This window comes from Oncorhynchus mykiss, chromosome 9 (genome assembly GCF_013265735.2).
Source record: "Oncorhynchus mykiss isolate Arlee chromosome 9, USDA_OmykA_1.1, whole genome shotgun sequence".
Lineage (NCBI taxonomy): Eukaryota > Metazoa > Chordata > Actinopteri > Salmoniformes > Salmonidae > Oncorhynchus > Oncorhynchus mykiss.
Genome location: NC_048573.1, coordinates 20,159,488 through 20,174,275, shown reverse-complemented (window position 1 = coordinate 20,174,275; position 14,788 = coordinate 20,159,488). Strand labels below are relative to the sequence as shown.

Sequence of the window (14,788 nt, the reverse complement as noted above, 5' to 3'; positions counted from 1 at the left end):
TGACACATCTGTGAAAGCATTTGGACCGACACCACTAGATGGCCTCTTGCTCCACAGATGATTTTAGAGTGATGAAGTACTGAAAGTTCTGGGAGACTTGACTTGGTTCACTCTATCAGAAGGCTGATAGTCTATGCAGAGCTAGGAAATGTCATATTCATTTGATTGGTCTGCTACATACATTATTACTTCTGTTGAATGTAACATTGCACCTACGCTCCATGCTTTTAAACTATCCCCCACTCCATAGATTTCATGACCATATGGGATGGAGGGAGGGGTTAATTCTGATAGCAACACTTTCACTCTGTCATTTAGGGTGATTTCACAGTTCTCCTGCATCATCTGTCTTTCCTCCTCCCTCTCCTTTGCTTGCTATCTCCTCATTCAATCCCTTCGTTCCCATGTCACCCTTCCAAACCTCCCGTAGACATTCTGAAAGAGATAGAGGGCTCAGTGTTGAACTCTCCATGAACTCATGTGAAGCTATGTTGTGTTTGCCTCTATTCAAGTGTCTGCTTGAGTGAGTGTGGGCATTAGGCGTGAGTTTGCTTTGCAAGTGTGTGCATGTTATAGTGTGTGTCTGACCTTGCTCGTAGGTCTTGAGGACGTGCATCTCACACAGGAAGTGTTCAGCCTCTCCTCCAGATGGTGGAGGTACCAGTCCTCAACAACCTCCTCATGCTGCTCCAGTAGGGCTGTATGTCAATGTGTACACACCAGTGGAGGCTGGTGGGAGGAGCTATAGGAGGACGGGCTCTTTGTAATGGCTGGAATGGAATTAATGGAACGGAGTCAAACATATGGAAACCACGTTTGACTCTGTTCCTCTTATTCCATTCCAGCCATTACAATGAGCCCGCCCTCCTATAGCTGCTCCCACCAGCCTCCACTGGTACATACACGGGTGTGTACCTGTTTCTTCATGTTGGACACCTCCACCTAGGGTTTGTCCCAGACTTCATAGGGCAGGCCCAGCTCCACCTTCACCCCCTTATGCACCAGGTTCTTCAGAGGTACCCTGAAACATACAGTGCCTTGCGAAAGTATTCGGCCCCCTTGAACTTTGCGACCTTTTGCCACATTTCAGGCTTCAAACATAAAGATATAAAACTGTATTTTTTTGTGAAGAATCAACAATAAGTGGGACACAATCATGAAGTGGAACGACATTTATTGGATATTTCAAACTTCTTTAACAAATCAAAAACTGAAAAATTGGGCGTGCAAAATTATTCAGCCCCTTTACTTTCAGTGCAGCAAACTCTCTCCAGAAGTTCAGTGAGGATCTCTGAAAGATCCAATGTTGACCTAAATGACTAATGATGATAAATACAATCCACCTGTGTGTAATCAAGTCTCCGTATAAATGCACCTGCACTGTGATAGTCTCAGAGGTCCGTTAAAAGCGCAGAGAGCATCATGAAGAACAAGGAACACACCAGGCAGGTCCGAGATACTGTTGTGAAGAAGTTTAAAGCCGGATTTGGATACAAAAAGATTTCCCAAGCTTTAAACATCCCAAGGAGCACTGTGCAAGCGATAATATTGAAATGGAAGGAGTATCAGACCACTGCAAATCTACCAAGACCTGGCCGTCCCTCTAAACTTTCAGCTCATACAAGGAGAAGACTGATCAGAGATGCAGCCAAGAGGCCCATGATCACTCTGGATGAACCGCAGAGATCTACAGCTGAGGTGGGAGACTCTGTCCATAGGACAACAATCAGTCGTATATTGCACAAATCTGGCCTTTATGGAAGAGTGGCAAGAAGAAAGCCATTTCTTAAAGATATCCATAAAAAGTGTTGTTTAAAGTTTGCCACAAGCCACCTGGGAGACACACCAAACATGTGGAAGAAGGTGCTCTGGTCAGATGAAACCAAAATTGAACTTTTTGGCAACAATGCAAAACGTTATGTTTGGCGTAAAAGCAACACAGCTGAACACACCATCCCCACTGTCAAACATGGTGGTGGCAGCATCATGGTTTGGGCCTGCTTTTCTTCAGCAGGGACAGGGAAGATGGTTAAAATTGATGGGAAGATGGATGGAGCCAAATACAGGACCATTCTGGAAGAAAACCTGATGGAGTCTGCAAAAGACCTGAGACTGGGACGGAGATTTGTCTTCCAACAAGACAATGATCCAAAACATAAAGCAAAATCTACAATGGAATGGTTCAAAAATAAACATATCCAGGTGTTAGAATGGCCAAGTCAAAGTCCAGACCTGAATCCAATCGAGAATCTGTGGAAAGAACTGAAAACTGCTGTTCACAAATGCTCTCCATCCAACCTCACTGAGCTCAAGCTGTTTTGCAAGGAGGAATGGGAAAAAATGTCAGTCTCTCGATGTGCAAAACTGATAGAGACATACCCCAAGCGACTTACAGTGAATACTTTCGCAAGGCACTGTACACAGGCCATTAATTGACTCAGGTGTGTTACATAATGAGTGGTCAAATCACATCAAAACGTCCTCCAGCGATTTAGATTTTTTACTGAAGGAGGACTTCAGTCAAAATTGTTGTCCTAGGCTACCTGGCTAAAAAGCTTGCTCGCCAGCCTAACTTCCTTTCATGGCTAACGTTAGCTAGTTAACATTAGCCTTCTACATCTAGCTACATATTGAACTTCCATCCTCTCAAGCCAGGGGCACAATGTATACATTTATTGTTGGATCAGAATTGCCATTATAATCATTGGCCAGTACGGAGAATTAAGTAAACCACAAGTCCTAATCCCTATCTCCATCCATGGCTAATTTAGGAAAGGGCTAATTTGAACTAGCTAGCTAGCCACCGGAGGACAACAACACAACGAGATGCACAGCGAGTTTATGTCAGTGATATATGCTCTCCATGCCAAATCCAAACTGGTTTCACTTGACACTTTTTTTTGGTGCCCCAGGACCATTCTCAGTTAAACTCACTAAATTTAGCTCAACCCTAATTGGCTATTATTTTATCCCAAATATTATCAAGGGAGGTCAAATGCTCGCTGGCTTCACTTGCATTCAATGCCACGGGGGTCAACAATTTCGTACTCTTTTGTACTAGACAGCATCAGATAGATGGCCTACACATACAGAGACAAAGGGGCACTGTTTCGCTCGCTCATGTGCCTTTTCTGGTGAGATACATTCAGCCTCTGGCGAATTGAAAATGATAAAACACAGCGAGACGAAAGATAAATCATTTGATATATTTTTTCTTTTTTTCGTGGCCAATTTTAGGAAGTCTGGCTTCCTTAACCATGAATACATGCCACTGCAGAGGAGTGACAATACACTCACAGACAGACTTAGCCAAGTAACGTTGAATAGCTAACTAAGCTGGACAAGGCATCATCATCACATTGAATTTGTAGTCTACCTTCGCATCTATTGAGCAGTCTTTTGTCCTCGGCTCCTATAGCGAAGATTCACACCCAAAGGAAGCACAAGAGAAAAAGTTCAATTGCAACTTTATTCTCACTTTTCACCAGCTTGTTTACCTAAATCTGTTTATAGAATCCACATTGATCATTTTTGGGAGACTCAGGGTGTTTTCACATATTGTCCTCTTTAAAATCACTGATCTGTCCTCTTTAACTCAGTTGTCTTTGTATTCACACTGCCCTTGCCTTTGAATGAGGACTCAACTCTTTTGCCATTTCACTTCATCTATTTTGTGGTCTGCGTCCTCTTTACATTCACATTGCTATGTTTAGAAAGGAACCAAAATATTTTTCCAAAATTCACTCAATGCACACTCAGAATGTGTTGTCGGACAGCTATATTTACCTACTTACATTTTGGAAGCTAATAGATTGCATTTAGTTAAAATAAGTGAAATGATAATTGGAATCAGAAGATACTGTTAACATGTACAAAAATATTATTGGTAACAGAATAAATAGCAGAAGAATAACTGGAAATGAATAATTCTGCAATTGAAAATTGTACACCCAATGTAGGCTACTGCCCCTTTAAGAGCTAGAACAGATTTTGCAGCCAATGTTTTTTATATAAATATTTTTTATTTTATTTAACTAGGCAAGTCAGTTAAGTACAAATTCTTATTTAAAATGACAGCCTACCCCGGCCAACGCTGGGCCAACTGTGCGCCACCCTATGGGACTCCCAATCACGGCCAGATGTGATACAGCCTGGATTCGAACTGTAGTGCTGCCTCTTGCAATGAGATGCAGTGCCTTAGACCACTGCGCCACTGTGATTCTCACCAAATATGTTGTTGTCTTACACTATTCAAACCCCTCAATCAAATAAACAGCTTATGAAGCTCTCTTAACCTATAGATCACATATTATATATATTTGTTTACCTTTATTTAACACATATTGTAAACAAAGAATCTGAACTAAAAACTCATCCTTGACTATCGCTAATCAATATCAAAAATAGGACACGTTTTTTTCCACAAACCTGCACATCATCATCTTCTCTATTTTGTGGGACCAATGTGAGGGTTTATGGCACGGGCAACGGTATTGCAGTAGTGTTTGGTGCGTGTAATAATGACAAGCACAACTGGGGAGCTTTGTGTTCATATTGCCCCAAACAAAGGGAACCGGACCGAGGAATTCAAGCAAACCGGACTCAAATGACCTGGGTTCGCATCGGGGGCTCTTTTGAAGTGTCTGAGTTCCTTTTGAGTGTTCAAACTTCTCACAAAAATTGTCTGAAAGGGACAAAGCATGAAAACACTCTCAGACTCACAGTAAGTAAATGTCAGTGCACTGGCGCAGTGTGGTAGTTGACACTACCCAAAATAGGAAAAGGGGGATTGTGCCCATTCGAATGTAGGAAATCTAGTCTAGGTAGGGAACAGTATTCAGAGCACACTTGTAAAATGTAAACACAACAATACAAAAAAAACATGCTAAGATACCAATGCATTTATTTGATCTCATGAGGATTTGATCAAGTGAATTTGGTTGGTGAGTTTGAGGCTTTGGAGACCCAAGACCCCCACTCCTTGTCAGTGCTAGAATTCAGAACTAGGGCCTACTATTTATTTATAAACACTATTTATTAATAGGCAGTGTATATATGATTAATTATGACACAGCACGGCTTGTAGGGTTTATGTCATGTCATTGTGGTGGTATTCTTGTTGACAGTTGGGTGTGGGTGAGGAAGATACTTCAGATAGGAAGAAGTTCTGGTATGAAGGAGTGAGTAGATTGATAAGCGAAGGTGGGGTTTATAAATATATGACTTATTTAATGTGATTGTGACTAGCAGATTCATTGCAATCCAACTCGGAATATCTCCTAAAATGGTGGTGTGCGTTTGAGAAACATCATCAGACCTGCATCTAAAATGTTTGATAGACATAAGTTATGTTTAATAGCATCACATCTATAATCCTACCTGCGCATGTGCTCTCATGAGCATAAGTTTCCAGTCTGCAGTGGTATCTAGTCGATAATATTGTCCTGTCCCACTGTTTCCTGTGTGCACACCGCAGCCAGCTGTTCGCTGCAAATGTGAACAACATGACATAGATACATAGCTATTTAAATTCAAATGAGATAATCAGATTTGAGACTGGCAATGAAGGGGTTAAATGAGGGGGATGGGGAAGAGGAGAGGAGGAGGTGGGTGCCCCCTGCGGATGGAACATGCGCTTAATGACAACATGAGAGAGAGAGAAAGAGAGAGAGAAAGAGAGAGAAATAGAGACAAAGACAGAAAGGAAGGACCAAAAATAGAGAGAACGAGGGGTAAAGTGTGAATGAACAAAGATTTATGTGAATGTGTAAATGACAAGTATAAAGTGAGGGAGAGAGAGAGAGAGAAAGAGAGGGGGAGGAGAAAGAGAGAAGGAGGGAGAGTGAGAGGGACAAGAGGGGTCTTGCACATATAAAGTTGCCGGGGGAGTATGGGGTTCAGGGAGAGGACAGAACACTATGCAGAGGATCTGAAGAGAGGAGCAGACCCAGCGGTAAGAGATACTTCCACTGATACCTTTACATACACACACACACACACACACACACACACACACACACACACACACACACACACACACACACACACACACACACACACACACACACACACACACACACACACACACACACACACACACACACACACACAGGAGAAAGCGAGAGCAAGATCAATAAGTGGCTCAATGAAGAAACAACCAACCTGCACCTTAATGTGTATGTGCTGTGTGGCTTTGCATGGAATAGCCTACACACTAACAAGTATAGCCTTGCATGGTCTCAAGTTCTCTTGATTGGTTAGTTTGTGTCTGCTCCCTCTGTCCTATGCTCCTGGGACAGTCCCATATGTGCACTCTTAGAAAAAGGGGGTCCAAAAAGGTCCTGTGGCTGTCCCCATAGGAGAACCCTGGGTTCTACATGGAACCCAAAAGGGTTCTACCTGGAACAAAAAGGGCTTCTTCAAAGTGTTTTCCTATGGGGACAGCCAAAGAACCCTTTTTGATTCTAGATAGCACCTTTTTTTCCCTAAGAGTGTGGGTTAGAGGACGAAGAGTGTTTTTACTGTAATGGGTGAAACATTAGCATGTCTGAACGTAACCCTGTGGTGTTTCCCCAGTGTGAGAGGCTACAGTGGCTAGCTTTTGCTAATTGTGTGTTACAGTATATCACAGAGCAATGGAAGGAGTGAATATCCATTGTCTTTCTGGAGGGTAGGGTTACAGCAGCACACAGCTACACAGGTCTACTGATGTTACTGATGCCCTGTCACGCTTAAAGCCACAAACACTTCCACCAGACTTGGGTTCAATACTATTTAAAATAGTTGCAAATACTTTAGCTGGTCTTGATTGAGCGTCCAGGCACAAGACTTAATTGAATAGTAGCAATCCCCGCATATCTGGCAATCCAAGCAGGCTAAAGACAAAGGTAAAAGGATTTGAAATATTTCAAATTGTATTTGAACCCAGGTCTGACCGACACACACACACCTACACATCATATGAAGTCACGTAGGAATGGCACATGGAAGCACAGGTTGTGACAGGTTGAACATGGACATCACACATACAGCGTGTCACTCAGCTGTTACAGTATGCTCTGTTACGTATTCACAAACACACTTAGACGCTTTAAAAAGTCACAAGCGATGTCGCTCATGTCAGAACTACACACACAGAGAAGTCAGACAGAGAGAGGCACACACACACACACACACACACACACACACACACACACACACACACATAAAATAAATGACAATAGCCCCAAACATTAAGAATTACTATTCATGCTGTAATAACAGTATGCTCATGCTAAAATCATGTCATATTTTTTATTCAACTTTTATTTGAACCAGGAAATCCATTGAACATAAATAACATGTTTTCCAAGGGAGAGCTGGTCAAGATGCCACTATAAACACTGGAAAACTACCACAATACCTACAGCTGGTCTGCGTGCCTGTATGGGTTGCCTTAGAGACGGAGGAGACAGACAGGAACAACAGAAGCTGACCCTATAGCTCCATACAACCTCTCTCTCTCTCTCTCTCTCTCTCTCTAACATCCTCTATTGGATATATGGGTGTCCAGAAGAGGCTTTCCTGACATTTAGATTCCCTAGATAACATTATACTGTATTGGACCAATCAGATGGAACTGCATTTATGACTAAGAGGGAGTGTTTCACGGGACGTACCTGAGCTCCAGGAATTTGCTCATACCGGGAACCAAAGTGGATACAGTGACAATCCATCTAGAACAGGTATTCACTGTACTTAGTTAGAATATTTTATTTTATTTATTTACTTATTTGAATATGTACAGGTTAACAACTGGGCATCTAGACATATTAACAGATTGAGACGTTATATTGTAGAGAAACAATGTAGCAAGGCTTCTGTCATTCTTACCTTTGTCATGCACAGAGGATAGGCCATACGCTTATAGACAGAACCAATATCAGTTCATTTTAGAATTGCTAATGTGAAGAAGTGCTTCTCGTCTTTAACTTCCCTTAACATGGTGCCCGTGGAGGAAAAGTCAGAGTGTAATTTACTAATGTTGGCCTGTGTGTGTGTGTGTGTGTGTGTGTGTCTGTGTGTGTGTCGGTACTTAGCACCCCAGCCACCTACACCACACACACACACACACCGTCTCCTGGCAAAAACACTGACACAGAATCGCACCTGGCTCACACACACTAATGCACACACACACACACTCTGATGAACACACTCAATCACACAGACACACACACACTGACGCACACACACACACACACACACAGTGATGCACACTCATACACACTCTGCTGGCTGGTATCTGCCCCCTTGGCAGTAGCTCGGTCTAATGACTGTGTCCTCACCTCATGTCCCCTCCCCCTGACCCTGATGACCTTAACGCTAACCCTTCTAGCTCCACACTTTTCATTAATGTGGTGTACTATCTGTGAAACGCTTAGTTACTTTCTATTTCTCGTGTGTTTTTGTTCTACTTGACTTTTTAATACATGTTTTATAGTAAGGGAAAGGAAAGGGAAAGGGGGATACTAGTCAGTTGTACAACTGACTGCCTTCAACTATAATGTGTCTTCCTACTACTGATATTGATTACTGCATTGTTGTGAAAGAGCAAGCAAGAAAGTAATTTCACTGTACTAGTGCATGTGACAATGAACAATAACAACATGAAACTATCTTACCCTAGGCAACAATAGAATGAGAGGATATGTAATATCCTCTAAATATGTTCTAAATAGTGAAATGAACAGACATTCTCCTTGCTGTTCCCCCATATCCTCTCTCATGCCCCATCAATTTCTCTCTCAATCCCTGTCTCCACTTTTTCTCTCTCATCCTCAGTATGCCAGAGAGGGTGTATGGGTTCCAGGGGCAGAGTTTCCACAAGCTGAAGAGGGCGTGTCTGCGGCGGGGCAAGCTCTTCCAGGACCCCCTCTTCCCCCCCTCTGCACTGTCACTCTTCTACAAACGAGACCCACCCCCTGGACTCACATGGAAGAGACCACGGGTGAGAGATTGGAGGATGGAGGGGAGAGAGAATTGGAAAGAGTGAGTGGATGAGTGCTAAGGAGGCGCAAGTGTCAAACGCAATTTCATCAATTTCTGGAATTTTCCAGCTCTAAAGCCAGGTTTGGCAATTTACCTGTTTAACATCAGCTCTTGTGCTGAGGTGGGAGGAGAGGCAATAGTTGAGGCGTGTCCCCAGCTAGCACATAACGTTCTGAGAACCATATGTTTGTTAGAGCTTGGTGAGAGCGTGGTTGTCCTATGGTTATTTTGCATACAACCTTCCCACAATGTTCTGAGAGTGGTGCAGGATACCCAGCTAGCACATAAGGTTCTGAGAACCATGTTTCTTAGGTGGTAATTTCAGTACTTCAGCATAACGTATTCTACAGGTTTACTCATGGTTCTGTTTAAAGTCATGTTCTCAGAATGTTCAGAGAACGTTACAACGTTCTTCTGTGGGAATTTCAGTACTTCAGCATGACCTTTTTGGTAAGTTTCCTCATGGATTGTGTATGTGAGCCATTCAGAGGGTGAATGGGCAAGACAAAATATTTAATGTGGTACAGTAGTAGTTGCCAGGCGCCCCAGTTTGAGTCTGTTAAGAGCTGCAGCATTGATGGGTTTTTCACACTCAACAGTTTCCCGTGTGCACCAACCAACGGACATCCAGCCAACTTGACAACTGTGGAATGCATCGGAGTCAACATCCCTGGTCCATGCCCAGACGAATTGAGGCTTTTCTGGGATCAAAAGGGGGTGAAACGCAATATTAGGAAGGTGTTCCTAATGTTTTGTCCATTCAGTGTTTATAAAACAAAGGGAAATAACATTGTTGACTGCACTGGGCCTGTGAAGATGTCATGCAGCGCTAATGGGACGTTTTAAGACCCATAAAAAGCAGGATTTACTAACGCAGGTGATAATGGATTTACCCATGATGCACAGTGCCCATGGAAGGAGAGATGTGCCTTTGAATCTCATATTTAGAAACATTTAAAAAAAAGAGTTTCCCTGCATTTCGTTGAATTTGATTTTTAAAAATCAAGCATAGACTTTCCTTCCACTTAATCATGTCTGGTTTAGCAGCATCTTTTTATCCTGGCCAACAGACTATGAATAAAGTTTTTTTTAATGGTCTACTGAGAGTGCAGTGACATATTTCGGAGGTTTTTGCCCTCATGCTTTTTCAATATTCACAATTCACATACCTGCATACTTCATTTTGCTTGTTCAAATAGGCTACTCATCCCAATTTTCAAAGAGCACTCCTTGCCCAATTATCAAAGACACGCATCTCCAAACTATTCACTCCTCTTATATTTAACTATGGATTTTTTTGAGAATCTGCCTAGCACATAGACAATGGTACAATAGCGTGGTCAATATTTGCTTATTGACCACGTTTGGCATGTCCATGTCCAGACTACAATTTACAGGAGGCCTAGCCCCTATATACGTGTGAACGCTATAGCCTATGTTTAACAATATATTTCCATATTGAAGCAAAGCAAGTTGAACCATGTGGACCACAAACATGTTCAACATATTTAGCAAATATGGGGCAGGCTATTTAACGACCTAGGCTAACATTCAAATTGGAGTTGATGACAACACAATACATACAGTGGGGCAAAAAAGTATTTAGTCAGCCACCAATTGTGCAAGTTTTCCCACTTAAAAATATGAGAGAGGCCTGTAATTGTCATCATAGGTACACTTCAACTATGACAGACAAAATTAGAAGAAAAAAAATCCAGAAAATCACATTGTAGGATTTTTAATTAATTTATTTGCAAATTACGGGGGAAAATAAGTATTTGGTCACCTACAAACAAGCAAGATTTCTGGCTCTCACAGACCTGTAACTTCTTCTTTAAGAGGCTCCTCTGTCCTCCACTCGTTACCTGTATTAATGGCACCTGTTTGAACTTGTTATCAGTATAAAAGACACCTGTCCACAACCTCAAACAGTCACACTCCAAACTCCACTATGGCCAAGACCAAAGAGCTGTCAAAGGACACCAGAAACAAAATTGTAGCCCTGCACCAGGCTGGGAAGACTGAATATGCAATAGGTAAGCAGCTTGGTTTGAAGAAATCAACTGTGGGAGCAATTATTAGGAAATGGAAGACATACAAGACCACTGATAATCTCCCTCTATCTGGGGCTCCACACAAGATCTCACCCAATGGGGTCAAAACGATCACAAGAACGGTGAGCAAAAATCCCAGAACCACACGGGGGGACCTAGTGAATGACCTGCAGAGAGCTGGGACCAAAGTAACAAAGCCTACCATCAGTAACACACTACGCCGCCAGGGACTCAAATCCTGCAGTGCCAGACGTGTCCCCCTGCTTAAGCCAGTACATGTCCAGGCCCGTCTGAAGTTTGCTAGAGAGCATTTGGATGATCCAGAAGAAGATTGGGAGAATGTCATATGGTCAGATGAAACCAAAATATAACTTTTTGGTAAAAACTCAACTCGTCGTGTTTGGAGGACAAAGAATGCTGAGTTGCATCCAAAGAACACCATACCTACTGTGAAGCATGGGGGTGGAAACATTATGCTTTGGGGCTGTTTTTCTGCAAAGGGACCAGGACGACTGATCCGTGTAAAGGAAAGAATGAATGGGGCCATGTATCGTGAGATTTTGAGTGAAAACTTCCTTCCATCAGCAAGGGCATTGGAGATGAAACGTGGCTGGGTCTTTCAGCATGACAATGATCCCAAACACACTGCCCGGGCAATGAAGGAGTGGCTTCGTGAGAAGAATTTCAAGGTCCTGGAGTGGCCTAGCCAGTCTCCAGATCTCAACCCCATAGAAAATCTTTGGAGGGAGTTGAAAGTCTGTGTTGCCCAGCAACAGCCCCAAAACATCACTGCTCTAGAGGAGATCTGCATGGAGGAATGGGCCAAAATACCAGCAACAGTGTGTGAAAACCTTGTGAAGACTTACAGAAAACGTTTGACCTCTGTCATTGCCAACAAAGGGTATATAACAAAGTATTGAGATAAACTTGTATTATTGACCAAATACTTATTTTCCACCATAATTTGCAAATAAATTCATTAAAAATCCTACAATGTGATTTTCTGGATTTTTTTCTTCTCATTTTGTCTGTCATAGTTGAAGCGTACCTATGATGAAAATTACAGGCCTCTCTCATCTATTTACTATACTTTTTTGCCCCACTGTAAAAGACCGTAAATCCTGATAACACATTGTTCCATCAAAATCAATCAGTCAATGTATTTTTCTGTCTAAAACCACACACTCGTGCTGGACCTCTGGACTCCCCTACATGCCCTTTCCCCGTGGCAGGGGGCACCAGTCTAATACCCCAGTCTAATTCTAGTCATCCACTCAGCAGGTTTTATTCCAGATCTAGTTAATTGAAGCCTTTCTAAAGAACCAGACGCGCCAGGACAGAGTAACCCGACCTGGTCCAGAGTGTGTGTGGCGCGTGTTGCGGATTAGGATCTGAAAATGACCAGGGTATCAGTGTGTGTTTATAAAAGAAACACTTGATTTAAATAGCATATGTCTGTGATGACGAGTGGGGAAGGGAAGCATAGTGGTGTGTCTTCAAGGTTGGCTATTTATTGGATATGAGGTTGAGGTTGTATGTAGTCTTAACATGTAAGACATATAGTGCATTCAGAAAGCATCCAGACCCCTTGACTTTTTCCACATTTTGTTACGTTACAGCCTTAGTCTAAAATGTATTAAATTACAACTTTTTCTCATCAACACATTACCCCATAATGACAAGGCAAAAACAGTTTTTTTGAATTTTTAGAAAATGTATTAAAAATGTAAAACAGTAATGCCTTATTTACATAATTATTCAGGCCCTTTGCTATGAGACTCGGAATTGAGCTCAGGTGCATCCTGTTTCCATTGATCATCCTTGAGATGTTTCTACAAGTTGATTGGAGTCCACCTGTGGTAAATTAAATTGATTGGAAATGTTTTGGAAAGACATACACCTGTCTAATTAAGGTCCCACAGTTGACAGTGCATGTCAGTTCAAAAACCAAGCCATGAGGTAGAAGGAATTGTCCATAGAGCTCCGAGACAGGATTGTGTTGAGGCACAGATCTGGGGAAGGGTACCAAAACATTTCTGCAGTATTGAAAGTCCCCAAGAACACAGTGGATTCCATCATTATTTAATGGAAGAAATCTTCCATCCACCAAGACTATTCCTTGAGCTGTCTGCCCGGCCAAACTGAGCAATGAAGGGAAAAGGGCCTTGGCCAGGGAGGTGACCAAGAATCCGATGGGCACTCTGACAGCGCTCCAGAGCTCCTTTCAGAGTACCTTCCAGAAGTTTCCCAGACCTGAATCCAATTGAGCACATCTGGGACATCATGTCTCGCTCCATCCACCACGTTGCACCACAGACTGTCCAGGAGTTGGCGGATGCTTTAGTCCAGGTCTGGGAGGAGATCCCTCAGGAGACCATCCGCCACCTCATCAGGAGCATGCCCAGGCGTTGTAGGGAGGTCATACAGGCACGTGGAGGCCACACACACTACTGAGCCTCATTTTGACTTGTTTTAAGGACATTACATCAAAGTTGGATCAGCCTGTAGTGTGGTTTTCCACTTTAATTTTGAGTGTGACTCCAAATCCAGACCTCCATGGGTTGATAAATTTGATTTCCATTGATAATTTATGTGTTATTTTGTTGTCAGCACATTCAACTATGTAAAGAAAAAAGTATTTAATAAGAATATTTAATTCATTCAGATTTAGGATGTGTTATTTTAGTGTTCCCTTTATTTTTTTGAGCAGTGTATAATACAGTACTTACAGGTAGTGTCTTAACTGTCTCTGTAGCCAACATTTCAGCATTTATATGCCTATTTATTTTCTGCAACAGTCACTCATCATCACAGATTGTAAGCCAGCTAGTGCCATTGACTACTAGGCCTAGAGACGGTGACAGATGATTGACATCGGGAAAATAATGACTTTCAGCTATCAGCAAATGATGGGAGAATGTTTATATGTTGTTAATATGTTATTATGTTAATATTAGATGTTAGTATGCTAGCTAGCTAGCTGGCTAGCTATGATGTCAAAACAAACACATTTTAACTTGATTTGAATTTGTTCTGCTGCTTACATCTGCCTCTTACTAACATGCCGTCAAATTACCCCTTCTCTGTCCCTGTCCGGCGCCCGCAGTCAGTGTAAACTGCATGCATATGAGTGCGCTCTTGTGGCAGTAGGGCGGATGGGGAATTTTCTGATATTCAAGAGCTTATGAAATTAGCTAGTTTGATGTGCAATTCATTTCACTTCAAATGAAAAGCTAAATGAAAAGAAACTCAAAATAAAATGTTAAAAGTAATTCATAAAATAAATTTAAAAAATCCACAGAGCTGACAGGGCACTTTTCTGTAGGAGGGCAAAGGGGTCGGTGCTAGAGGACTGGTTGAGCCCTATCTGTGCACATGCCTGATACTATAGGTGGTAGCTAACCTCACTCTTTTCTGTAGTGTGTTCCTCATGCTCTGTGCAGGAATTTTAAGCGTGCATCCACCGGGGGTCAAATGATAGGATGACATCTGTCACCTCACTCTGCAGTGAGGCACACACTCACTCATATAATCGCGCACGTGCACACACACACACAGGATGCTTGGACACTGAACTTCCTCAGCTATCATCCAGTCAGGTTCATACTTCATCCGGTAGGTTGAACATGATATCATCTAAGGGAAAATGAAGTTCATAACTTTTCTAAAGTTAAATTTGTACAAGTTATGTCCTGTGTGTGTGT

The 14,788-nt window shown here is 42.3% G+C and overlaps 1 protein-coding gene and 1 pseudogene across 2 annotated transcripts in view; one reads left to right on the top strand and one right to left on the bottom strand.

Annotated features, from left to right (window-relative positions):
• Positions 1-325: 325 nt before the first annotated feature.
• LOC110532969 lies at positions 326-7,681 on the bottom strand (annotated as a pseudogene).
• LOC110531711 (calpain-5) overlaps positions 5,690-14,788 on the top strand; it is a 16,920-nt gene continuing 7,821 nt past the window's right edge. The window contains exons 1-3 of one of the 2 annotated variants that reach the window (XM_036987535.1): positions 5,690-5,953; positions 7,318-7,724; positions 8,824-8,989. In XM_036987535.1, the coding sequence (XP_036843430.1) occupies positions 8,825-8,989 (165 nt within the window). In that variant the 5' untranslated portion in view covers positions 5,690-5,953; positions 7,318-7,724; position 8,824. The remainder of the gene's footprint in view (positions 5,954-7,317; positions 7,725-8,823; positions 8,990-14,788) is intronic. The other variant, XM_036987536.1, reaches the window with a different exon arrangement.